This window comes from Aspergillus ibericus (assembly GCF_003184845.1).
Source record: "Aspergillus ibericus CBS 121593 unplaced genomic scaffold BO80scaffold_34, whole genome shotgun sequence".
Taxonomy (NCBI): domain Eukaryota; kingdom Fungi; phylum Ascomycota; class Eurotiomycetes; order Eurotiales; family Aspergillaceae; genus Aspergillus; species Aspergillus ibericus.
In genome coordinates this window covers 57,122-77,628 of record NW_020292132.1, presented here as the reverse complement: position 1 = coordinate 77,628, position 20,507 = coordinate 57,122, and the positions used below count along the sequence as shown (strand labels likewise).

At 51.9% G+C, this 20,507-nt stretch overlaps 9 protein-coding genes across 9 annotated transcripts; 4 read left to right on the top strand and 5 right to left on the bottom strand.

Moving 5' to 3' along the window:
• The first annotated feature begins 21 nt into the window (after nucleotides 1–21).
• BO80DRAFT_412027 (actin-related protein 2) lies at nucleotides 22–2,194 on the top strand. Its single transcript, XM_025718002.1, has 7 exons — nucleotides 22–176; nucleotides 272–318; nucleotides 384–527; nucleotides 614–839; nucleotides 908–1,473; nucleotides 1,546–1,623; nucleotides 1,683–2,194. Exons 1-7 carry the CDS (start codon nucleotides 158–160, stop codon nucleotides 1,767–1,769), a joined length of 1,167 nt encoding a protein of 388 aa, XP_025572920.1. The 5' UTR covers nucleotides 22–157; the 3' UTR covers nucleotides 1,770–2,194.
• A 204-nt stretch (nucleotides 2,195–2,398) lies between these two features.
• On the bottom strand, nucleotides 2,399–4,570 carry BO80DRAFT_457176 (DMT family transporter; the record flags this gene model as incomplete). The annotated part of the gene is made up of 4 exons (XM_025722217.1): nucleotides 2,399–2,658; nucleotides 2,738–3,492; nucleotides 3,568–3,979; nucleotides 4,552–4,570. The coding sequence occupies 4 exons, from the start codon at nucleotides 4,568–4,570 to the stop codon at nucleotides 2,399–2,401; spliced, it is 1,446 nt and encodes a 481-aa protein (XP_025572919.1).
• A 191-nt stretch (nucleotides 4,571–4,761) lies between these two features.
• BO80DRAFT_495389 (putative MFS transporter) lies at nucleotides 4,762–7,227 on the bottom strand. Its single transcript, XM_025723945.1, has 11 exons — nucleotides 6,831–7,227; nucleotides 6,692–6,776; nucleotides 6,593–6,643; nucleotides 6,314–6,531; nucleotides 6,086–6,259; nucleotides 5,930–6,036; nucleotides 5,717–5,877; nucleotides 5,577–5,662; nucleotides 5,331–5,520; nucleotides 5,139–5,267; nucleotides 4,762–5,063 (listed from the first exon to the last, which is right to left on the bottom strand). Exons 1-11 carry the CDS (start codon nucleotides 7,158–7,160, stop codon nucleotides 4,849–4,851), a joined length of 1,746 nt encoding a protein of 581 aa, XP_025572918.1. The 5' UTR covers nucleotides 7,161–7,227; the 3' UTR covers nucleotides 4,762–4,848.
• A 1,331-nt stretch (nucleotides 7,228–8,558) lies between these two features.
• On the bottom strand, nucleotides 8,559–9,951 carry BO80DRAFT_427187 (aldo/keto reductase family protein). The gene is made up of 3 exons (XM_025719945.1): nucleotides 9,850–9,951; nucleotides 9,239–9,792; nucleotides 8,559–9,166 (listed from the first exon to the last, which is right to left on the bottom strand). The coding sequence occupies exons 2-3, from the start codon at nucleotides 9,771–9,773 to the stop codon at nucleotides 8,649–8,651; spliced, it is 1,053 nt and encodes a 350-aa protein (XP_025572917.1). The 5' UTR covers nucleotides 9,774–9,792; nucleotides 9,850–9,951; the 3' UTR covers nucleotides 8,559–8,648.
• BO80DRAFT_427186 (aspartate/glutamate racemase family protein) lies at nucleotides 9,890–11,443 on the top strand. The gene has a single exon (XM_025719944.1). It carries the CDS (start codon nucleotides 10,336–10,338, stop codon nucleotides 11,218–11,220), a length of 885 nt encoding a protein of 294 aa, XP_025572916.1. The 5' UTR covers nucleotides 9,890–10,335; the 3' UTR covers nucleotides 11,221–11,443.
• A 245-nt stretch (nucleotides 11,444–11,688) lies between these two features.
• BO80DRAFT_427185 (gamma-tubulin mipA) lies at nucleotides 11,689–13,719 on the top strand. The gene is made up of 8 exons (XM_025719943.1): nucleotides 11,689–11,726; nucleotides 11,807–11,847; nucleotides 11,940–12,052; nucleotides 12,109–12,162; nucleotides 12,243–12,425; nucleotides 12,489–12,692; nucleotides 12,746–12,832; nucleotides 12,879–13,719. The coding sequence occupies exons 1-8, from the start codon at nucleotides 11,719–11,721 to the stop codon at nucleotides 13,554–13,556; spliced, it is 1,368 nt and encodes a 455-aa protein (XP_025572915.1). The 5' UTR covers nucleotides 11,689–11,718; the 3' UTR covers nucleotides 13,557–13,719.
• Nucleotides 13,720–16,829: 3,110 nt separating this feature from the next.
• Nucleotides 16,830–17,048, top strand: BO80DRAFT_360957 (AN1-type zinc finger protein; the record flags this gene model as incomplete). The annotated part of the gene is made up of 1 exon (XM_025715986.1): nucleotides 16,830–17,048. The coding sequence occupies one exon, from the start codon at nucleotides 16,830–16,832 to the stop codon at nucleotides 17,046–17,048; it is 219 nt and encodes a 72-aa protein (XP_025572914.1).
• Nucleotides 17,049–17,354: 306 nt separating this feature from the next.
• Nucleotides 17,355–18,858, bottom strand: BO80DRAFT_153223 (DUF1754-domain-containing protein). Its single transcript, XM_025713808.1, has 3 exons — nucleotides 18,292–18,858; nucleotides 17,972–18,069; nucleotides 17,355–17,842 (listed from the first exon to the last, which is right to left on the bottom strand). The coding sequence occupies exons 1-3, from the start codon at nucleotides 18,595–18,597 to the stop codon at nucleotides 17,821–17,823; spliced, it is 426 nt and encodes a 141-aa protein (XP_025572913.1). The 5' UTR covers nucleotides 18,598–18,858; the 3' UTR covers nucleotides 17,355–17,820.
• BO80DRAFT_427180 (serine/threonine-protein phosphatase 2A activator) lies at nucleotides 18,843–20,463 on the bottom strand. The gene has a single exon (XM_025719942.1). The coding sequence runs from the start codon at nucleotides 20,378–20,380 to the stop codon at nucleotides 19,121–19,123; it is 1,260 nt and encodes a 419-aa protein (XP_025572912.1). The 5' UTR covers nucleotides 20,381–20,463; the 3' UTR covers nucleotides 18,843–19,120.
• Between the last annotated feature and the right edge of the window lie 44 nt (nucleotides 20,464–20,507).

Sequence of the window (20,507 nt, the reverse complement as noted above, 5' to 3'; positions counted from 1 at the left end):
TCTTGACCACTCCGGCCAGACTGCCTGCCTCCAGCTGCCTGCCTGTCTGCCCCGTCTGTCTGTACTCACTCTCCGGACGTCATCTCCATGCTCCTTTGTTTTTGCCCCTCCGGAATTGATTAATCCTGCCAACTCCCCCCCATCTACATCTATCACCATGGCTGACATGCCCATTGGTATGTTTATGCATCATCCCCCTCTTTCCCCTCAAGCTCTCCTTGTCGGTGCCTGTGCCTCCCGTCCCTCCAGCTAACTAACCAACCCCCCTCAGTGCTCGACGGAGGAACGGGTTTCCTCAAGGTCGGATATGCTGCGCAGGTTAGTCACTCCCTCGATACCATTGGAATCCGTCCCCTTGCTCACCTCCCTGATCCTCCATACAGAACTTCCCCGAGCACCAGTTCCCCTCGATAGTGGGGCGGCCCATATTGCGAACGGAGGAGCAGGCAGGCGACATCGTCGTCAAGGATATTATGTGCGGAGATGAGGCTGCCGCTGCCAGATCAATGCTCCAGATCAGCTACCCTGTATGTCTTTCTCTTGCCTCCGTCCTTCCGATCGCTCCTCCCCGATGTCCGGCAGACGTGTTAATGTTGGACCCGGCCTGGTATAGATGGAGAACGGTATCGTGAAGAAGTGGGACGACATGCAACACCTATGGAACTACACCTTTTACGAGAAGATGAAGATCGACCCCACGGGTCGCAAGATCCTCCTGACCGAACCTCCCATGAACCCCCTGAAGAACCGGGAACAAATGGCTGAGGTGATGCTGGAAGGCTACAACTTTGGTGGCGTATACGTTGCTATTCAAGCTGTGCTTGCACTATACGCTCAGGGTAAGTCGCAGATTCATGCTCGCAATTCGCAACGGCAGTTCTGATCACCCGCTTTCTGCAACCCGCAGGTCTTAGTAGTGGTGTGGTCGTGGACTCCGGTGACGGTGTCACCCACATCATCCCCGTCTACGAATCTACAGTCCTGAACCACCACATCCGCCGACTTGATGTCGCCGGTCGTGATGTCACCCGTAATCTCATTGCCCTCCTGCTCCGCCGCGGTTATGCCCTGAACCGTACCGCCGACTTCGAGACCGTGCGCCAGATCAAGGAGAAGCTCTGCTACGTGTCCTACGATCTCGAGCTGGACAAGAAGCTCTCGGAAGACACAACGGTCCTGGTCGAGTCCTACACCCTCCCCGATGGTCGCGTCATTCGTGTAGGCAGTGAGCGCTTCGAAGCCCCTGAGTGTCTCTTCCAGCCGCACTTGGTGGATGTTGACCAACCCGGTATGGCCGAGCTGCTCTTCAACACCATCCAGGGCGCCGATGTCGACGTGCGCTCCAGTCTGTACAAAGCGATTGTGCTCAGTGGAGGAAGCAGCATGTACCCCGGTCTGCCTTCGCGGTTGGAGAAGGAGATCAAGCAACTGTGGCTCACCCGGGTACTGCAAGGAAACCCGGAGAGATTGAACGTACGTAGCCCGCTCCCGCGCTACCCGCCTCGCTCCCCGCAATCAGAACCGCTAGCTAACTCCGCGATCCAGAAATTCAAGGTGCGCATCGAGGACCCCCCACGACGGAGACACATGGTCTTCCTGGGAGGTGCCGTCCTTGCCAACCTGGTATGTCCTTTCCATCCCGCCCTATCCCACCAGCACCATCCTTGCTAACAAATATCCAGATTGCCGACAAGGAGGATATGTGGGTTTCCAAGCAAGAGTGGCAAGAACAGGGTGCCCGCGCCCTGGCCAAACTCGGCCCTAGATAGTAGTACTACGCTGTATACCGTCCACTCGACCTATCCGAACTTACCACCTCTATTGTGATTCTTTACCGTGTGTGCGAATTGGAACACCCCCCGTCCACATCTTCCAAACAACCTTTCTTTTTACCTCCACCCTTTCTGTTCGATATACGTACATACAACAACCATTCTCTTGTTCTCAGGGAGATCAAGAGGTTATGTCATATAAGGAAGGATAAGATTTATTCAACCATCCTGCATCTTGTTTTTATTATATTCTTTCTTCCCCCTCCGTTCCTGCCCGCCTACTATTTAGGTAGCTAGCTACTATAGATAGCGGTGATGGCTACTCCGGATTTCTTAGGGATCTCTTGATCCAATAAGACAGCCCGAAACAAAGACTTTTAGTTTGATGAACGAATCCGTTCCTCCCATGTCTATAAGTGTATATAAGGACCAACTGAAGTACTCCGAAAAATGCCCACGAATCTTGCGTGGGCCCGAAACAAGACCAATGAAAAAGAATATACAAAGATGAAGGTAATCAAAAACCATGGACCGGCCCATGCGACCAATGATCAGTTGAAAAACAGTAGAGAAAACAAAAGACTTAAACAAGTGGGAAGGGTATATATCCAGTCTATAAGCAATGTCTATTCTTCACTGTCGGACTCTGTCTGGTCGTTTTGCAGGTTTTTCTTCCGCTCTTCGTTCATTTCCCGGTATGTGCTCCAGCTCAGGAGAAAGAAGGCGCCGATAATGAGAATGCCGCCGAAAATGGCGGCGGCGGAGGGAGGCTGTCCAGTCCGGAGCCAGTCGGCGATAGCGACGAGGAAAATAGTAAGTAGGGCGGCAACGGACGAGAGGACGGGGGAGGTGAGGGAGATAAGGACTAGGAATGAGCCGGAGAACGCTGGGTTGGAGAACAGTCATTAGCATATGCCCTCGGTTTCGCGTTGAACAAGTTAGAAAGAAATAAGCGATGGACTTACTAGCATTGGCAAGGACGGAGATCATAAGCATCCAGGCAGCTTCGCCAGTGGGCCAGCGAAACGTCTCGAGACCGGTGATATGAAGGATAGGTAACGGGATCCAGAGAACGAGAAGGGTGAAGCATCCGATGAGGCTGCCAAAGGTGTTGGCGAAGATCATGCTGCGGCCGGCGCTGGTGCCCTCCGGAGGGCAGGCGAATCTTTTATAGAGCACCTCGTATAAACCATAGAGTACACTGCCAATCCCGATTATGATGTTCCCCAAAAGTCTGTTCTCTGCCTCATCATGCGCTTTGCCGACCGTACCATCGGCGGTCTTCTTGCCCTCGTCTCTATCTCCGTACGCGACCACAAGTACTCCCACGATCGCTACCACGACGGCAAACACCTTATCGAATCGGAGCTTATCTTTGAGTAGAGGGATGGAAAATGCGTAGGCGAAGAAGGCAGAGCAGTTGTAGATCGCAGTCAAGTCACTGGCTGTTGTCATGTTGACTGCAACGTACCAGGAGCCACCAGCGATGGTGAGAGCGGTAGTGACGAACGCAGTCGTTCTAAGCATGTATCGAACCGGAGATCGCTGAGAGTCACGGGAGGTAAAGTGTAGATCTTGAGCTTCCACCATCTTGGCTGTAGACCGAAGGAGATAGACATGTCGCCGCCAAAATGCCGGCCACGAGAGTTTCCGTTGCTGCAACCGGAGAATGGCAAGTTGTGCCGGCCAAAGCAGGGTCCAAGAACCATGTGTGAGGTAACTATACATCCAAGGCCAGGTCAGAAGTCTGCGTCGCCTGACGGGAAGGGATCCATGCGACTTGTGCACTACTTACAGCATGCAGTATGGCTTATCCCAGTGCAGCTCATGCTGGATGTATACCGCCGTCTCAGTCTGTACGACAAAACTAGCCAGGCTCAACAAGAGAAATCCCGACGCAATCAGGTACTTGCGCCGAGTCTCCTGCTCCGCATTGCGCTCCGGGCTCACCCCCCTGATTGTGGGCCGCCGCGAATGGTGTAGCATGGGCCGGTCTTCTGGCTCCCCATGGCTTAGGCTGGCGTTTGACAGCCGTCCTCTGCGCTCATCTTTGAGCAACGGTTGATTTGCTCGGGTGTCAGCCGGTCGATGCATGGATGGGCGATTCATAGACATTTCATCATCTGAGTCGGGAGAGTCGAGAACCAGCTCGGGATCCCTAATCTCTTGGGGGCCCGACGATTGCGCACTGTTTGAAGCCACCTTGTCTCAATCTTCCGTTTACACCCTTCAGGTAGAGAATAATATTGGGAAACAAAGGCAAAGAAAAAAAGTAGAGACCTTTTTCTGAACTCCTGCACCCTGTAGCAAAGGGGCCTAGCGACAGCGAATCAAAAGTGCACGGGGAAAGCGGGCTTATCGGCGGGTCGCGGCTTTGCAGGCAGACGGGAAGGACAGGAGGGAGATTGAGATTAAGAAAGAACCGATCTGGTGGAGATGGTGCGATATCTAGATATCAGGAGGAGTAGAGGTCAGTTGCCCTCATGCAGCTTGGTATATAATATGGCGGCACCGGGGGAGAGACTCCGCCGCTACGGCCACGTTTGCCGAGTTCGTCAAGAAGACAAGACAAGACGAGGGAAATCGAAGAACCGTGACCGCGATCCAAGCACAAAGGAGGACTGAAAGAGAGTAAAGAGGCCTGCAAGGGAGACAAGAGCAAGCGGGCTATAGGACTGATGGAGAGCCAAGTGGAGGGAGGGGAGTATGAGAGATTGCATGCGCGGTTACATTGCAGTTACGGAGTAGATGGTTGTCTAGTTGTCAAGGATCCAGGGACGGACGAGACGCTTGGTCATTTTGGTACGGGGTTCATTTCATACTTCAATACACTGACTGGCCCGCGGGCTCCCCCTTCTAGCCCGGATCGGGAAGGCGCGCCTTTCCTACACGTGATGCCGTGGGGCGCCCGGGCACCTTCCGCATTGGAACACGCCGCGTTTTTCCGGGTCGACCTTAAATGATCCTATGCTTTGTTTATTTATTTATAGTAGCAGTCTGCGTTATTTCACATTGGAAGATTGACACCCATCCGAAACACCAGATTCCAAGAGCCTTGTCAAGTTTGCACCCCCACTTAATGTGCGAACCGGAAATCCAACCGCTGATTCCCCTCGTCCTTAGTGGTTGCGACGTAATCGAGCCTTTGATCCTCGGTCATAGCATTCCATTTGCGGTCCCGCTGTCGGTTCCGCAGTATATAGTACGCCTTAATTGCCATGTAGAGGGCAATGTTGATGCATACCACAGACAAGAGGACTCGGTTTCCGAGTACATACCGCGGTGCATCCCCTACGCGTTGCAAATTCATGCCTTGTCAGCCAATGGCCACAGCATTGCCGGCTGCTAATCAGGCGGGACACTTACGATCCTGATATATATTCGAAGCGATGATGGCCGACAGCTGTACAGCCATGTTGTATATCGCAGCTGCAATGGCCCGAGTCCGCACGCTGTTCGAGTTGCGGGACACCCACCCGGCTTGGAGTGGATGAGCTAGCCATGTTCATATCAGCACTCCCCACCTAAAGAACCCTGCCTCGGCGTATATCGACCTACCGTTAGGGAAGCTTAGAAACAGGGTGAGAACGGTCCACACGATCCATTTATTCGTCTGGTTCAAATCCACCACATTCATGTATATGATAAATGGCAAGCACCAAACCTGGGCCACAGCTCCCATCAGGGCGAGAGAACCGAAAATTTCCCCGGCATACGTAAGGGCAATCCTTGTCACAATTCCAAGGACCTAGCACTCTATCAGAACCATTGCACTAAAGCCGTTCGTCTGTTTATTCCGCTTACACTGTAGGGAATAGATAGCAGGATGGTATCAAAGGTGTTAAACCCATAATCTTTGATCTGCAAGGTGAAGTATTGCGAAACGGTGGCTGCTCACAACCTTAGCCAGCAGCTTTCAGGGCCTAGGACTGGGGTATACTGACTATAGGGTGCCGAGAATAGGATGCCCACAATGTATAGCGGCCACAGATCAAATTCTTTGAGACTCATCCACACGAGCTTGGCTGTTAGTGGTTGGCGGTTGTGCATTGAGCCCTTACTCGGGTCTTCTCGTAAGATACGGTTGACCATTATGGTTTCCTCCCTACCTCCGTCTCAGTGGCTTGGTTTTCAGTTTCATCAGAGTTCTGGCCCACCTTTCTGTAAACCAGCCCTTCCTTCCACGCGCCCAATGAGCTGTCTGCGTCGGTGAAGGTGGCAAGAGAACAATTGCAAGGAGACCGAGTACTAGGGTGAGTAGTCCCTGCACGTGTTAGTAACATTTTCTTGAAGCGATGGATGTGCCAGCACACCTCAATCAAGAAAAGCCATCGCCAACCGGCCTGGCCACCACGACCACCAAGATGAAGGATCCCAAATGCGAGAAAGCCTGCCAGCATGTCTGCCAGAGAAGATGCTGCATACCAGTATCCAAGGCGTATGGATAACTCATGATGCTTGTAGAAGTAGGAGAGGTATAAGATGACCTGCCTATTATTAGACCATTGTATTAGAGACAATAGGCGGGCCGGGCCACTCACAGTGGGAGTGAAGCCTCCCGACACTAATCCGATTAAAGCGCGACAGACCAGGAAGGACACTTTGTTTGAGAGCCAGAATTGGCAGCTAGCAACAACCGACCACGAAATCATCTGGATGGGGATCCAGCGGTCGCAACCAATTCTTTTGCTGATGATCTGCGTAGGTATCTCACTCAGAAGGAAGCATAGTCTGTAGAGAGTGTTTCCCAGATTATAATCTAATTTGTACAAGGCGTGGGCCATCAGCTAGGGAGTGCATGCCCCATGGAATATACTGACCATCACGGCTCAGGTGAATATCAGTCAGAAAGTTGTCTGCATTAGCTTGCTCTGCTAAAGTCAGCGGGTGGGATAAAATCAGCCAGTCATAACACTCACGGATGTTGGATTTATCGAGCTCCAGGGCAGTTATCATGATACACGCCCATACGATGATACGTATATCCAGCTTCCTGACGATTTTCTGGAGGGACTTAGGACCACCATGGTTGACGCCTGTAGTGCTTGGTATACGTACGTTTTCTTCAGCCCATGTCCATCTTGCTGCTGGATCAAAGCGGTGAATTCCCTCCCAGTCTGGACGTGGCTTATATTCTTCAACAAGGTCAGGATCATCATATACTGATGGCTGTGTTGCAATAGCGTCGGGATCGCAGGGTTTGGATCGCTGAAACCAAAAGCGTTTCTTGTTGACCGGGTCACCAAGCGCCGCGTCGGCGGAAGTACCCGTGGAGCTCTGCGTCACACATATCACGGCCTTCTTCTCGATATCTGAGGTTGTAAAAGTACTTGAGCCCTCACTTGGGTCATCCTTATTAACAAGCGAGCGAGCGATGACAAGGGGCATCTTGTACTAGCAGAGATAAAAATGCCAATTGACTTCTTTGAGACTCTGGGGTCAGCGTCCATAGCGGGGACATTTATATCTTCAAGACATCTACCCTGATCTTTAACCGTCCTTATACTTGCGTAACAGGCAAGGAGATATGTTGAAGCAACCACCACGGCGTTGTACTCACATGGTCATCGTAATTGCCGCACCATTCAGCTTGAGGATCTAGATCACGGCGAGGATGCAACCCACAATTGACCGGGTTCTAAATGAACCAAACGCTCAACTTTCAAGGCTAACCGGGCCTGTAGACCCCTGGGGGCGACAGCCAGACGCCAGTTGATATCGCCGATGCATGCTATTGGTGTTGGACGACTCTTCTATCGATGCATGACCGTAAGGTAACATTGCAGCGTGCACCTGGCCCTCTTTGCGCAAGCTGTCGACTGCAGAGAGAAATTGGAGAACAATGCAATTGACTTTTCCAAATTCCTCGAAACTAGCCAAGTCTAAGCTTTCCCTGAATTCAAAACACTCCGCCGTGTCACGTCCGGAGATAAGCCATCAATTCGCTCAAGAATATACTCTCCATGGTGGCACAATGAAGGGATATGCGGACTTGCAAGGAGGAGTCGGCGTTAAGACTTAGGGGAGGTTCTAGGCACAATGACCACAGGAAATGGCACAATTGCTGTCAGGCGCCTACCCCAGATTAGCCTCGGACAACGGCCCATGGAGGTGAAGTGTCATGCAAGGGTGTAGCATACGGCTAGACTCCATTTTTGACGGTGCACCATGCGAGGATCATCCCTGAGCAGCCGAGGTTTAGCGCCAGCCAAGCTTCTAGCTAGATCCATGCAATCCTGTTATTGGGTGCTTGCAGCATGGGGTCGGCAGACTGCAAGTATCGGACAATACCTGGGTGAATGCAGGAGGGAGGGATCTGGTTCGAACCATCACAAGCATCCCGCCCGGATACCCTCTCATATCGTCCCATGGTCTCACCCCAGGTCTGAATGCCAATCATGTAAGTCGGGAGAAATGCAGTCATTGCTTGGGTGCCACTGAGTGAGTCAAATAAACTCATGATCTGTGATCTTAATAGGGCCCGCAGGCATCATTTGCTTCAGGGTTGGAGTGAGTTGCCGAGACAGTAAAAAAGAATGGAGAAGCAGGAGGAACAGGGAAAGGAAGAGAAAGCGGTTGTACACAAGTGCGGCGCGGTCACCTGGCTGGGAATGCAGGAGGATCTCGATCTAGACCCACCGATTGAATGGCCAAACTCACAATGCCCGTTCTCCATGACCACAAGGCCTAGCCTGCTAGCTGCGGTTTTTGTCTATTCCCCATTAGATGAGAACAGGTCGTATAACACCTGTTGGGCACATTTTACCGCAAGGTGACTGATTAGTTTCGGCCAAAAAAATTCATTCCTATCATGGTGTATATACAGACTTTAGCCGACGTTCCTCCGATTGATGTGTCGGGCGTCCCCCATCGTATCTAGGCCTTGGAAGTGGGTTTGAACAAGGCTTCCTGAGTGTCGTAAGTATACTTAAGGTCAAGGTGCCAATAGTTGGGAGCTGATGGTTTCGCGACCAGCCATGCCTTGTCCAACGCCTCGACCACTTCCTCGGGTAGGGGTCCTTTCTGGATATCCTTGAGGTTGTTCTCCAGCTGAGCAAGGCTGCTCACGCCTACAATAATTCCATCACGGCCATTATCCTTGATATTCAAAGCAGAATGATGGCGAATCCAGCGGAATGCGGTCTCGGGCAGTGTCAATCCATGCTTCTCCACAACAGGCTCGATGATCCGCAGAGCGTCAAACGTCGCGTCCTTGAAATAACGCTTGCGATACAACTCTCCAGATTGAGCCTTGTCACTGTATCTGCCTTCTGCCGGCACATCCTGGGTCTTATATTTGCCGGACAGGAGCCCACCAGCAAGGGGGTTGTAAATTACTATATCGATGCCGTATCGCTTGCAAGCGTGAACGAGCTCAGTTTCAATGCTGCGGGCTATTGTAAAGAAAGTCAGATACAGTCTCCAGGTCACGGTAAGGATTGGCGCATGCACGTGGAATAACTTACTGATGGCATTGTACATGGCTTGGTAGATCTTCGGCCGGACCCAGCCTCGCTCGTTACACATCGTCACTATCTCCGCGACCTCGAAGGCCGTGTAGTTACTCAAGCCAAGCTCTACGAACTTGCCTTCCTTATGCAGTTCATTGACAGCCTCCAATGTTTCCGCAAATGGGACCGACCTATCGGGAGCATGAAGATAGAAGATGTCGACGGTGTCTGTCCCCAGCTGGTTCAAGGACAATTCGAGATTCTCCCGAAGAACGTTAGGCTTATGTGCACCCGGAGTGTGGGGATACCATTTTGTTGCCAAAGTCAGCCCACGTTCCTTCCAATGGGCTTGGGCAGTGAACGCCTCTTGTTCACCTCCCACGTAGACTCGCGCAGTGTCGATCTCGTTAAAACCTTGCTTCTGGAAATGATCGAGACACGTATTGAAATTGTCAAGCGAGGTAATACGAGCACCCTTGGATTCATCGGGACCAAAGGTCATCAAGCCAAGGATGACTCGTGGCGTGGGGTTTTGTGCGATAAGCGGCATGGTGAAATCGATCAAGACGCTGCGGGGACCGTTTGAGCTGAGATGACCATATTGGGCATCATGAGTGCAAGCATACCTTCGTAGGACTCAACTGGTATTTGGGATGGTTGGTTCCAGGGGACAGCAGTGTCTGGTCAGCAGGAGAAAGACCGGGCCTGGCGGAGAGGAACAAGAAGCCAGCCGGTTGGGAGGGGCTCCGATAGATAAGCCAACCTGGCTGACGGGTTCCCCGCACGCTGTTGCCGCCTTTTACTCCGGCCGTCCCACGGCACCGGTCCATTGTTGCTTGGATTGTCGATGACAAGTGGTTCTAGATGATTGTTTTTGCTCCGGTGAATTGCAGTCACGACCCAGAGCCAACCAAAGCGCTTATATAGCCGGGGTGTCACGGTGGTGTGTGCTGGGCGCTGGAGGGGAAGCTCCGACTAGCTCCCACTAACTCCCCCGCTATCGGCGTCTTTTCTGGAAACGGTGACAGTGACAGTGACAGTGACAGTAACTCGTCGTTTCTCTCCCATCCAAGGTCATTCCCTGTCTTCGGTCTAAAAACATCCTTACCAACATGGACGTGCCAACCAAACCCGATTATACCATTCTGGTCATCAATCCGAACACCTCCACGCACATGACTAATGCCCTGATACCCATTCTGGACAACCTCGGACATGGACGCATTACATTCGACTACTTCACAGCTCCAGCGGCCGAGTCTGTCAAGGTTCACGATGGGAGCTATGTTAAAGGAATGCCTAGTATAGACTCCGGCGAAGATTCAGTCAAGTCGGCTCTCTACAGCATGCACTTCTTAGATCCTCTGGTGACCGTATATGACGGCTTCATCGTGGCCTGCTTCTCAGCCCATCCCCTCGTCGGCATGCTGAAAGAGAAAGTCAGGTCCCTTGAGGATGCAGAGTCATCGACCGTCCCGTCGGAACTGAAAGTCAAGAAAAAGTACGTGACCGGCATTTTCGAAGCGGCGGTCCTCGCGGCACTGGGTGTTATCAGTTCCTTCCAAACCTCGAGCAGCCTGGGCTTTGGAAAGGTCCAGTCCCGAGATACATTTGGCATTATCACGACCGGGAAAGTCTGGGAGGCCGAACTCACCACTGCCGTCGCTGATATGCTCGGTAACTCGGGAGATTCTACGTCCACGGGTCGGTTCGCTGGCGTGGAAACCACTGGACTGACGGCTGCGGAATTACACACCACCCCTCCGGCAGAGGTCAGAAAAAGACTGGTCGAGGCGACAGAACGGCTGCTAAAGAAATCATCCCGCCCTGTTGGTGCGATATGCATGGGTTGTGCCGGCATGGTGGGCATGGAGGATGCAATGAGAGAGGGCTGTGTCAGAGCCTACGGCCGGGAGCAAGGCAATCAAGTCAGGATTATCGACGGCGTTATTGCTGCAGCTGGCATGCTTGCTACGGCTTGCAAAGCTGGATTCTAGAGCATTGCTTGCAGGTAGCATTCGAGGGAGGGTTTCGCGGTCTTATCCTGGTTGATACCGGAAAGTATCATGACGGAAAGGCTATCAAACTACGAAAAACGAGTCACAAGCTATCTTCAACTCCAAAAGAGTGTGTATTATGTAGTTAATTTTGACCTCACCTGTTGTTATTCGCAGAATGCACATTGTACGAGGCTTTCAACCATCTGCCCGGGTATTGACAAAATCAAACAAAGGTGATGATATGTACCATATTTCTTGCCCTGGCATAATTTCGATCCTTGATCGCTGGCATGTAGTTGATGCACCGTTTAACCAAGGAAGCCCACTGACTCAATGGCTGGCTTGCTCATGTTCTACCTTCTACCTGGTAACCTAGAGTGCGGAGTAGTTGCGGCCTAAGGCCCCCACACAGCTAATCGACTCATGAACTTTCCCCGCGGAACGCGCTACGCGTGGGCTATAACCCACGATCACTTGCGGTGATCAAACAACAAGATGCCCAGGTACGTGCCCCATCCCAGCTCCCATCGGATCTACCTGCTGGCGCATATCTTCCTCAACCGATATTAACAATATCGAATAGGGAAATAATAACGATCCAAGCCGGCCAGTGCGGTAACAATGGTACCAATTCCCAGCAGACCCAGCCCCAGCCATCAGCTTTGGACATGTCATTAGAGCAGACTTGGATCTTTACTGATTGGTTTTCGCTCTAGTTGGCGCACAATTCTGGCAACAGCTTTGCCTTGAGCACGGCATAAGCCAAGATGGAAACCTGGAGGATTTCGCAACCGAAGGCGGCGATCGTAAAGATGTCTTCTTCTATCAGGTATGCCGGTCCTTTCAGTCTGGTACTCACAGAGGCTAATTGAACGTTGGTTTTAGAGTGATGACACCCGATATATTCCCCGAGCGATCCTGCTGGACTTAGAACCCAGGGTACGACCCCTTCCGCGGAGGACCATCTCGAAGAACCCATTGTGAGCGCGCGAACGGTGAGCTGAGAATTTTCCGATTAGGTCCTCAATGCCATCCAGGCTGGTCCGTACCGAAACATCTATAACCCCGAGAACTTCTTCATTGGACAACAGGGTATTGGCGCCGGAAACAACTGGGGCGCGGGCTATTCCGCGGGCGAGGTCGTGCAAGAGGAGATCTTCGACATGATTGATCGAGAAGCGGATGGCAGTGATTCTCTAGAGGTATGAAAGGTGACATGCAGATTAGGTGGAGATCAAGCTTGAGGCTGACGTTTTCTCCGACAGGGGTTTATGTTCCTGCATTCAATTGCAGGAGGTACAGGCTCCGGTCTGGGTAGTTTCATTCTGGAACGCATGAACGACCGGTTCCCCAAGAAACTGATTCAGACATACTCTGTTTTCCCGGATACCCAGTCGGCAGACGTCGTGGTCAACCCATACAACAGTTTACTGGCGATGAGAAGGTTGACACAGAATGCGGACTCTGTGGTAAGGCGCTGTCAGTATGGGCTGGTTACGGCTCTAGCTAAACTGCATTCTAGGTGGTGTTGGATAACGGCGCTCTCTCAAGAATTGTTGCAGACAGACTTCACGTGCAGGAGCCTTCATTCCAACAAACGAACCAGCTTGTAAGTAACCGTCCGCCTCCAAGTCGCTGGCGTTAATCGTTTCTAGGTGTCTACTGTCATGTCTGCTTCTACGACGACCCTTCGATACCCCGGCTATATGCACAACGACCTCGTCGGAATCATCGCCTCCCTCATCCCTACTCCGCGCAGCCACTTCCTGATCACCTCGTACACCCCATTTACCGGTGATAACATCGAGCAGGCCAAGACGGTGCGAAAGACCACGGTTTTGGATGTCATGCGCCGTCTGCTGCAGCCCAAGAACCGCATGGTTTCCATCAACCCCAGCAAATCCAGCTGCTATATCAGTATTCTCAACATCATCCAGGGAGAGGCAGACCCGACGGATGTTCACAAATCCCTTCTCCGTATTCGAGAGCGACGTCTGGCATCATTCATCCCGTGGGGCCCTGCGAGTATTCAGGTTGCTCTGACCAAGAAGTCGCCCTACATGCAGAACACCCACCGTGTCAGCGGTCTGATGCTAGCGAACCACACGTCCGTCGCCACCCTGTTCAAACGAATCGTTCAGCAATACGACCGTCTGCGGAAGCGCAACGCCTTCTTGGAACAATACAAAAAGGAGAGTCCCTTCACGGACGGCCTGCACGAATTTGATGAGGCCAGAGCGGTAGTCATGGATCTCGTGGGGGAGTACGAAGCCGCCGAGAAGGAAGACTACCTCGATCCAGATGCAGGAAAGGAGAAGGAGATGGGGGTATGAATATGCCTGTGCTTGTGATGTTTCGATCTGCTTTGCTTTGCTTTGCTTTCCCCTCTTCTTTCTCTCACGACTGCAATGGTTGACCGGTGTAATCCGCGTGGCAAGGGCGTTTTCGTTTTCCACTAAATACCTCTCATTCCCAATGATATGAATTTTTTTTTTCGTCGTTCTTAGACCCTGGACATCATGAACCAGGTAGATACCTAAATCGTGTCGAGCCACCGGCCGTGACAGATGTGTAACCACCCCGTAGGCCCAGCCCACAACACACAGACACACCCACGGACAAGACTAGAACAACGGCCAACCCAGCAGATCTCTACCCAAGGTCCCCACTAGATACTTTCGTCCTGCACGCCCAGTCCTTTTCCCCGCTCAGCCCCAATCAAGCACCACATACATACATACATACCTGACCTGCACCTCTGTGCACGTCTGTACACACAGACCGACCGATTTGATTCCCAGCCAAACGGACACCCTACGCTGAGTCAATAATTGCTTTCTTTCTTTGTTTGTTGGTTTTAAACAATGACATTGAATTATGAGGAGGGCCTTGTTTCCTGCGATGATTTCATACAAGTTGTGATATCCAGGGTTGGGAGATTTTTGGATGATTCTTGTATTGTGAGTGAACTGGTGCTATGTGGGTTGGGATAGGATAGGATGGGATGGATTCGTGCCCAAGGTGAGGGAGGTTGGGATGGGGATGGGGATGGGAGGGTTGTTCGGGTACTAGTGTGTGAGTTCTAGACCGGGGATACGTTGTTAGTATGAGATAGGATGAGCTACGTGAACTACTAACTAGTCTGGTAAGCACGTCACAGAGATTCGATCTTATTTATCCTTTGGGTTGGACCGGGGAGGATAGTCAGGGACCTTGTATGGAGCCTGATCAGAAGGTAGATAGATAGATAGATAGATAGTACGAGCCTGGCCAGTAGGGGAATTTGCCTGCACCGGCCCACTTGTAGAGTGTTTGGGTATGGGGACCCCGGGTAGTGGTATAGGTAGGTTGGTGTAGTACTAGTATGCCGGTAGTGGAGGGCAGGGCCTGTCATAGGACAATTGAATTGACTGGCGGACTGATTCGTGAAGGACGAACTAGCTGTACATGCTACCTGCTTACGGAGCTGCAGTCGGGACGGCAGGAGTCACGTAGTACCATCCACATAGTTCTGACTACGGGGGGAGGCATAATATCTGGGTTCTGGAGGGGGGGGCTGCGAGGGGACGGTGAATATCCTGGATGGATGGATGGATGCGCTCCATCAACTAATCTAACTCTGCAAACCAGGGTACGTGCATGGATAACGGTCTTTCCCCCCCTGGTTGGGGTGGTAGGGGGGTCCTGGCCTGATTTCTTGGATGTAATTTCCGGGTTGTGAGATCATTATACACGTTGATCTAGTGATGTGGATGGGAATATGATCACGAAATCCGGATCTTGATGAGCGAAGATGAAGGAGAATGCTGGCTGCAAGGCATGGAAGCCTCACGTGATGGGGGTGGGTGTTGGCTGATGACCGCGAAGTTTAGTGGTCTGGTGGGTTGGAGTGGAGGTTCAGGGCACTCTTCTGGGGCGCCGGTTGAACCATCAAGGTTGGGAATAAGGAGGTGTCCTACTGTAGTACGACCTCGGATGCAGCAGCTTCACTGGCGTGCACAGACATCGAGGAAGGCGAGTCCCTCTCCCCCTCTCCCCTCTCCCCTCTCTCCTTCTCTCTAGTCTCTCCCTCTCTGTCTCCTCTTTTCTTGCTCCCCCCCTCTCCGACTTAGTGTGTCCCCTTCGTGGAGGTGCCTGGATGGATGGAGCCATGCATCGGGCCCGGGTGGTTTGAGAACGGGGAGGAAGGCAACGGGGATCGGTCAGTCGATGAGCTAACCATCTACTATCTAGGAGTAGCGCCGGAGGTGGAGAGGCATTGCTCTATGTTTAACGTTTACTCCGTAATGTTCATGAGGATGAGTAGAGCAGGTGATGTGGATACTGGGGATGGCTGCCCTCGCGAAGAGTGGATTGATCGCCCTGAAGAAGAAAGGGGGGGGGAAGGGAGTTGAAAAGGGTAAATGGCAGCTGGGGATGCGTTGTTGGGTTGGAGCTTCGATGGACACGTATGAACGGGTGAACTGGTAGTAACCACTGTATGACTCTTTTTTTTTTCTTTTTCGTTTTGATTCCTTTTTCCAATTTTGAATGTTCATCTATTAAATCTTATTCTACTTTTCTTTTTTTTTCGTTTCTTTTTTTTTTATTTTTTATTAATCCTTCCCCTGGTCCTGTGGAATGTTAAACTTTGACGACGACCACTTGCCTTCTGGACAAGCAGCAGCGAGACTTTGCCGGGTGGACGGTACCGACGGGAGCCTCGTGCGCATCCGGCCAGCGCAGAAGGACGACTTGCCGTTGCCCGAAGCAGCCGATGGAGACTCGATTGAGGGTGGTATCTTAGGGACTGAGGAGGGGGGGAAATGGAGATGTGCTCGTCAGTACTACTACAGTATCGAAGGGTGAATCGGAGTAGGATACGGAGGACATAGTATCTATCTACTGGGGGGACTTAGTAAAGTGGAAAGAATCCCAAAGAATCCGGGACACATCTTGGGTCCCACCTGCCCGATTTGCCTCCACCCGGGCGTCGTCGTTCTTGCCAGTCGGAGGATAGGCTCATTACTCATTTGGCCCAGCGTCGGTAGCCTAAGAATAAGTAGGCCCAGCGTCGTTACGCCCGTCCTGATCAGCGCATTGCAGCGCCGTTCTTTGACTCAGCAAGTCATCCATGACTCCCCCCCTCCAGCCTACTACGGCCGGTATAAATTGACTTTGCCTGCGCTTTTGCCGCTGCCACCTATTTATTCGCTTCCTCCGCCGCTCTTTGTCTTCTACTTCTTCCTCCTACTCTTCTTCGCTTTGCCTCGCGACTCTGCCCTTTGATCCTCCCTCTACGGCTCTCCCATCGCCTCCGATCTTCGGTATATATAGACCGCCATCCTTATCTGCTGCCTCCTTATCTGCCACGCCTCCGGACTCCTCACCTCCTCACCTCCTTCTCCTCACCAGTCTCCCACCTCCACAGCTTCCCTAACGCCGACTCGGGTGCTTTTCCAGGCTTTTCGGAACAGAATCCTCTGCTTGCCACTTCGGCGTCTCCCACTGTCACTACCACTTCCCGGGAGCAACCTCCGGGGACCCTCACTCCAGCGCTTATCGTCATTGCTGCCTCGGCGGCTACTCCGACTCCGCTCGCCCCCGTTCTCGCCACCACTTCCATCATGGCACCCCGCAAGCCTCGCTGCAACTTCAAGGAGTGCAAGGAAGCCGCCCAGCGCATCGTCGGAGACTGCAGCTTTTGCAGCGGTCACTACTGCTCGAAGCACCGCATGCTGGAAGCTCACGCCTGCACCGGCCTGGAGGACTGCAAGAAGGAGTCTCACGCCCGCAATGCCGATAAGCTCAACAGCGAGCGGACCCACGTCATCAAGGGTGTATGAGAAGACGCCCGGGGCATTCACTCTCTTCTCGTGATCTTTTTCTTTCTGCTGCGTCGTGACGCATACATTAGCACGGTGTTTTCCTTGACGATTGTCGGCATGAGCAAGTACTGCATGGCCAGTCCCGCTTTCCCGACAGCTTGCCACCTGGGTTGGGGGGAGTTTTGACGTTACTCTTCACTATTGAGTTTAAGTGCTTGGCGTTGACAGCTTAGGAGTTTTGACGGCTACTTTGAGTATCTATCTGTTGCATATTTGGGCGATCGCGTCATCCATCAACCCCCTAGCGAGCGGTTGTTGGCTCTGATGCGATGCTAGACATATTTCCATCTTCCAGTCATGTTGGATAGAATTGATAGTTTTCCCGTTTGTGAATGGTTGCTATTTCCATTGGCATGTCACTTAGCCAAGCGGTTATAGGTATATATGCATCTTTGTCCACCCACCAATTGACCATTGATTACCACGAATTAGCGTTGCAGCGTGGCCGTAGTTGAGTCCTGAGCCAGCTTCCCACGTAGCTCGCAGCTCAGCGAGCTCTCCCGTCCCTCTAGCCACTGAGCGTGCAGAACGTAGCAAGCGTCATATGATACCAAGGACTAAGGACTAGTCGTCCTCCCTCAGCTCCAACACAGCCCCCTCCCATAGGTTGAAACCAACCTGACACCTACAACCCCTGCACCCCCCCTTCAACACTAAAAGATTCTGAAACAAAGCGATACGATACCCAACCACAACTGGTACCACGGTCTTTCCTTTTCTTTTTTTAGTTTTAGCCCGGTCCAATTTTCGGCCTACATTTCATCGTTAGTAAAACAGCCCACACGCAAAGGCTGCCGGGGGAGGAGGTGAGTAGCAAGGATGTTGATTCATTGCAAGTACAATAAAATAAGTAGTAGAAGGGAGTAAAGAACAGAACGTACATATCGTGGTGTTCGCTTAATCGACTTAGATATTTGTTTAGTTCTTCAACTCGCTCTTTGTGAGTTTTTACGCCTTCGCGTTTGAGTCGTTCTTGGAGCTGTGGAGGGTTAGTTAGTTTTGCCTGATGTTTGGTATGTTGGAGAGGGAACAAGAGTATTGCATAGTGATGCGATGTGATGTGTTATGTTGTGATATGTTGTGATGGATGCAATGTATGACCACATCCAACAACAGCAGCAACAACAGCAACGCCCAGCAACCACAGAACGCACACGATCAAGCATAAATAAAACCAAAAGAACAAAAGATGATCACATACCCTCTTCCTCCTCATCTCCTCATGTTTCTTCTCTGCTTCAGTCTTAACAGCAGGTCCGGATGTAGAAGCTAATTCATCACGCGGTATCGAATCACTCCTTTCTCGGCGTTCTTGATCTCGTACTTCTTGATCTTGCTGTTGTTGTTGCTGCAGCTGCTGTTCACCTTCAGGGTTGTTGCTCGGAGTAGATTTCTTACTGCTGCTGTTGCCGCTCTTCTTCTTCTTCTTCTTTTCTATGCGGCCGCTGCCTTTCAGTTTGAGTTTGCCGCCGCCTCCACCGGGCGTGGAGTATTCGCTTGGTGGCATTACCCGGATTATTGTTTACTGATGTTGTGCTTTGTGGTTCTATGTTTGGGGGTGGGGTGGGTGGAGGTTCATTCAGATGGTTGGTTGGTTGGATGATGAAATGGGTATGATGGGTGGTGATTTCGGTGGCTGCTTTAAGCGGGTGGTCAGGTGATCTGGATTTACTTGCTCCGCAGGAGGTATATGTTGGTTACTAGGGGGGTGGGGATTGGAAAGGAGGAATAAGGTAGGAATGTTGGGCTTGGGATTATTGTTAGAGAGGAAGATTGTTCTATTTTTGTGGTTTGGGTTCTATTTTTGATTGTTGGGTTACGTTTCAGGATGTGGGTGTTGGAGAACCGGCCGACGTGTTGCGACGGATAGTATGTATATATTGCATCCGCTTTGTGGTTAGTGTAGAGGATGTAAGGGTTGTAAGTCCTGCTCGTCATTATCATTGCATTTAATGGGAACACCAATTCCCTGCATTTCATATCCATTCAGCCATTATGTCCCAACCGAGAACTCCAGAAATTTATGCCCATTAATCGAATGGAATCGGGCGTAGCCCCGACCCCCCTCCACGCTTCCGCATTTCAGCTCCTGCGGCAATAGTACTTGGGACCTTGATTCCACAGCAGTCCCCGAAGTAGTCCGTGTGACTGGTATGGTCGTGGTCATGGCCATGGTCATGGTCGTGTTCCTCTTCCGTGTCGTCCGTAATCTCTCTCATACCAGGATCTGCCGGTAGCAAGCTCCCGAACAGGAAATGTTGCATAATTGGTAGCTTTCCCAGTACCTCCTTGGCGAACATCTTCTTCATGCCGCCCTCAATCTTGCTCCAGTTCTTGGCCCCTGATATGTCATCCAGCATCGGGCTGTGCCACCGCAACCCCTTCACTGTCTTCACGCTATCCACCCATCGCACCTGATCCAAATAAATGTACTTGTCACTTTCTTCCTCCAGCACCACCATATTGTGAATAGACAGTGGAGTGATGTAGGGGTGCGCAACGAGCTGCGAGGCGCCGAAAAGGAACGGGAGGAAGTGGTAATCGTCGAGACCCCAGACTCCGTGTGACCCTGCAGGTTCCAGGTAATAGGTTGCTTGGATATCGCGCATGAGATGCATGTAGCTCATGTATACGTAGAAAACGATTGCAGGGAAGTCCGTGGCGGTGAACATGTGCACCTGACGCAGACACAGCAACCACATCATGAAGTTTAATTCATGCCCGGAGCCGTAATCCAGCCGGTCGCGCGACCCGAGCGAGTGGATCAGATATGTCGATGCTTCCTCTATGAGATCCTGATCCTGAAACCCGAGGATCTCCCTATGCCATACTGCACTCTGTGCTGCGACATCGTCGAACAGGTCGCGGAAGGCCGGGTTACCGAACCGCGAACCACCTTGATCAAGAGACGGATGCTTGTCGAGAAGTAACCGGAGTTGGTGCACAACAGACTGGATCTTGGTGATGATGGGGGAAGGACTGCCGATGTCCGTAGTTGCCCGTCCCCGCACGGAATCGGAGAGACCGAAAATGAACGCAAGGATTAAGGTATGGGTCGAGGAGGATAAAAACAGCTCGTGGTCTTGTTTCGATAAAATTCGACGCACCGGACGCGCATATTGGTGGGAAGAGAGATCCGGGGCGCTGGGGAGAGGCGGGGTGACTGGTGCAGGTTCGCGGGAGGAAGCCGTCTGAGACTTGCCTTTGCTGGCACGAAGTTCTGAGAGCTTTTTCGACAGGTCGATCTTCGGTGTGGCGGCCGGGCTGGACACGGAGACCTGCGAGGCCATTATGAGCGATATATTCGGCGAGTCGATGAATCTGGTCGCTCAGATGACTGATTCACACGACTGCTGGCAGGGAGTTGGTGCTTAAGAAACGTGAAACCGAATGGGCCGAAACGCGGCCATCTGACAC

What these genes read in the sequence shown, in the direction of transcription:
- BO80DRAFT_427187 (XM_025719945.1), bottom strand. Translation starts at nt 9,773, where the DNA reads ATGCCGCTTATCGCACAAAACCCCACGCCACGAGTCATCCTTGGCTTG. An exon ending in AGCCATGTACAATGCCATCA is followed by an intron (nt 9,167 to 9,238) that starts GTAAGTTATTCC and finishes TCTTTACAATAG; the next exon opens with CCCGCAGCATTGAAACTGAG.
- BO80DRAFT_427180 (XM_025719942.1), bottom strand. Translation starts at nt 20,380, where the DNA reads ATGGCCTCGCAGGTCTCCGTGTCCAGCCCGGCCGCCACACCGAAGATC.
- BO80DRAFT_153223 (XM_025713808.1), bottom strand. Translation starts at nt 18,597, where the DNA reads ATGCCACCAAGCGAATACTCCACGCCCGGTGGAGGCGGCGGCAAACTC. An exon ending in AGGAGATGAGGAGGAAGAGG is followed by an intron (nt 18,070 to 18,291) that starts GTATGTGATCAT and finishes AACCCTCCACAG; the next exon opens with CTCCAAGAACGACTCAAACG. An exon ending in TTAAGCGAACACCACGATAT is followed by an intron (nt 17,843 to 17,971) that starts GTACGTTCTGTT and finishes GATGAAATGTAG; the next exon opens with GCCGAAAATTGGACCGGGCT.
- BO80DRAFT_427186 (XM_025719944.1), top strand. Translation starts at nt 10,336, where the DNA reads ATGGACGTGCCAACCAAACCCGATTATACCATTCTGGTCATCAATCCG.
- BO80DRAFT_495389 (XM_025723945.1), bottom strand. Translation starts at nt 7,160, where the DNA reads ATGCCCCTTGTCATCGCTCGCTCGCTTGTTAATAAGGATGACCCAAGT. An exon ending in TGCTATCTATTCCCTACAGT is followed by an intron (nt 5,521 to 5,576) that starts GTAAGCGGAATA and finishes ATAGAGTGCTAG; the next exon opens with GTCCTTGGAATTGTGACAAG. An exon ending in GTTTCTAAGCTTCCCTAACG is followed by an intron (nt 5,268 to 5,330) that starts GTAGGTCGATAT and finishes GAACATGGCTAG; the next exon opens with CTCATCCACTCCAAGCCGGG.
- BO80DRAFT_427185 (XM_025719943.1), top strand. An exon ending in CGGCCAGTGCGGTAACAATG is followed by an intron (nt 11,848 to 11,939) that starts GTACCAATTCCC and finishes TTTTCGCTCTAG; the next exon opens with TTGGCGCACAATTCTGGCAA. An exon ending in AAGATGTCTTCTTCTATCAG is followed by an intron (nt 12,053 to 12,108) that starts GTATGCCGGTCC and finishes CGTTGGTTTTAG; the next exon opens with AGTGATGACACCCGATATAT.
- BO80DRAFT_412027 (XM_025718002.1), top strand. An exon ending in GCTTGCACTATACGCTCAGG is followed by an intron (nt 840 to 907) that starts GTAAGTCGCAGA and finishes TGCAACCCGCAG; the next exon opens with GTCTTAGTAGTGGTGTGGTC. An exon ending in GTGCCGTCCTTGCCAACCTG is followed by an intron (nt 1,624 to 1,682) that starts GTATGTCCTTTC and finishes ACAAATATCCAG; the next exon opens with ATTGCCGACAAGGAGGATAT.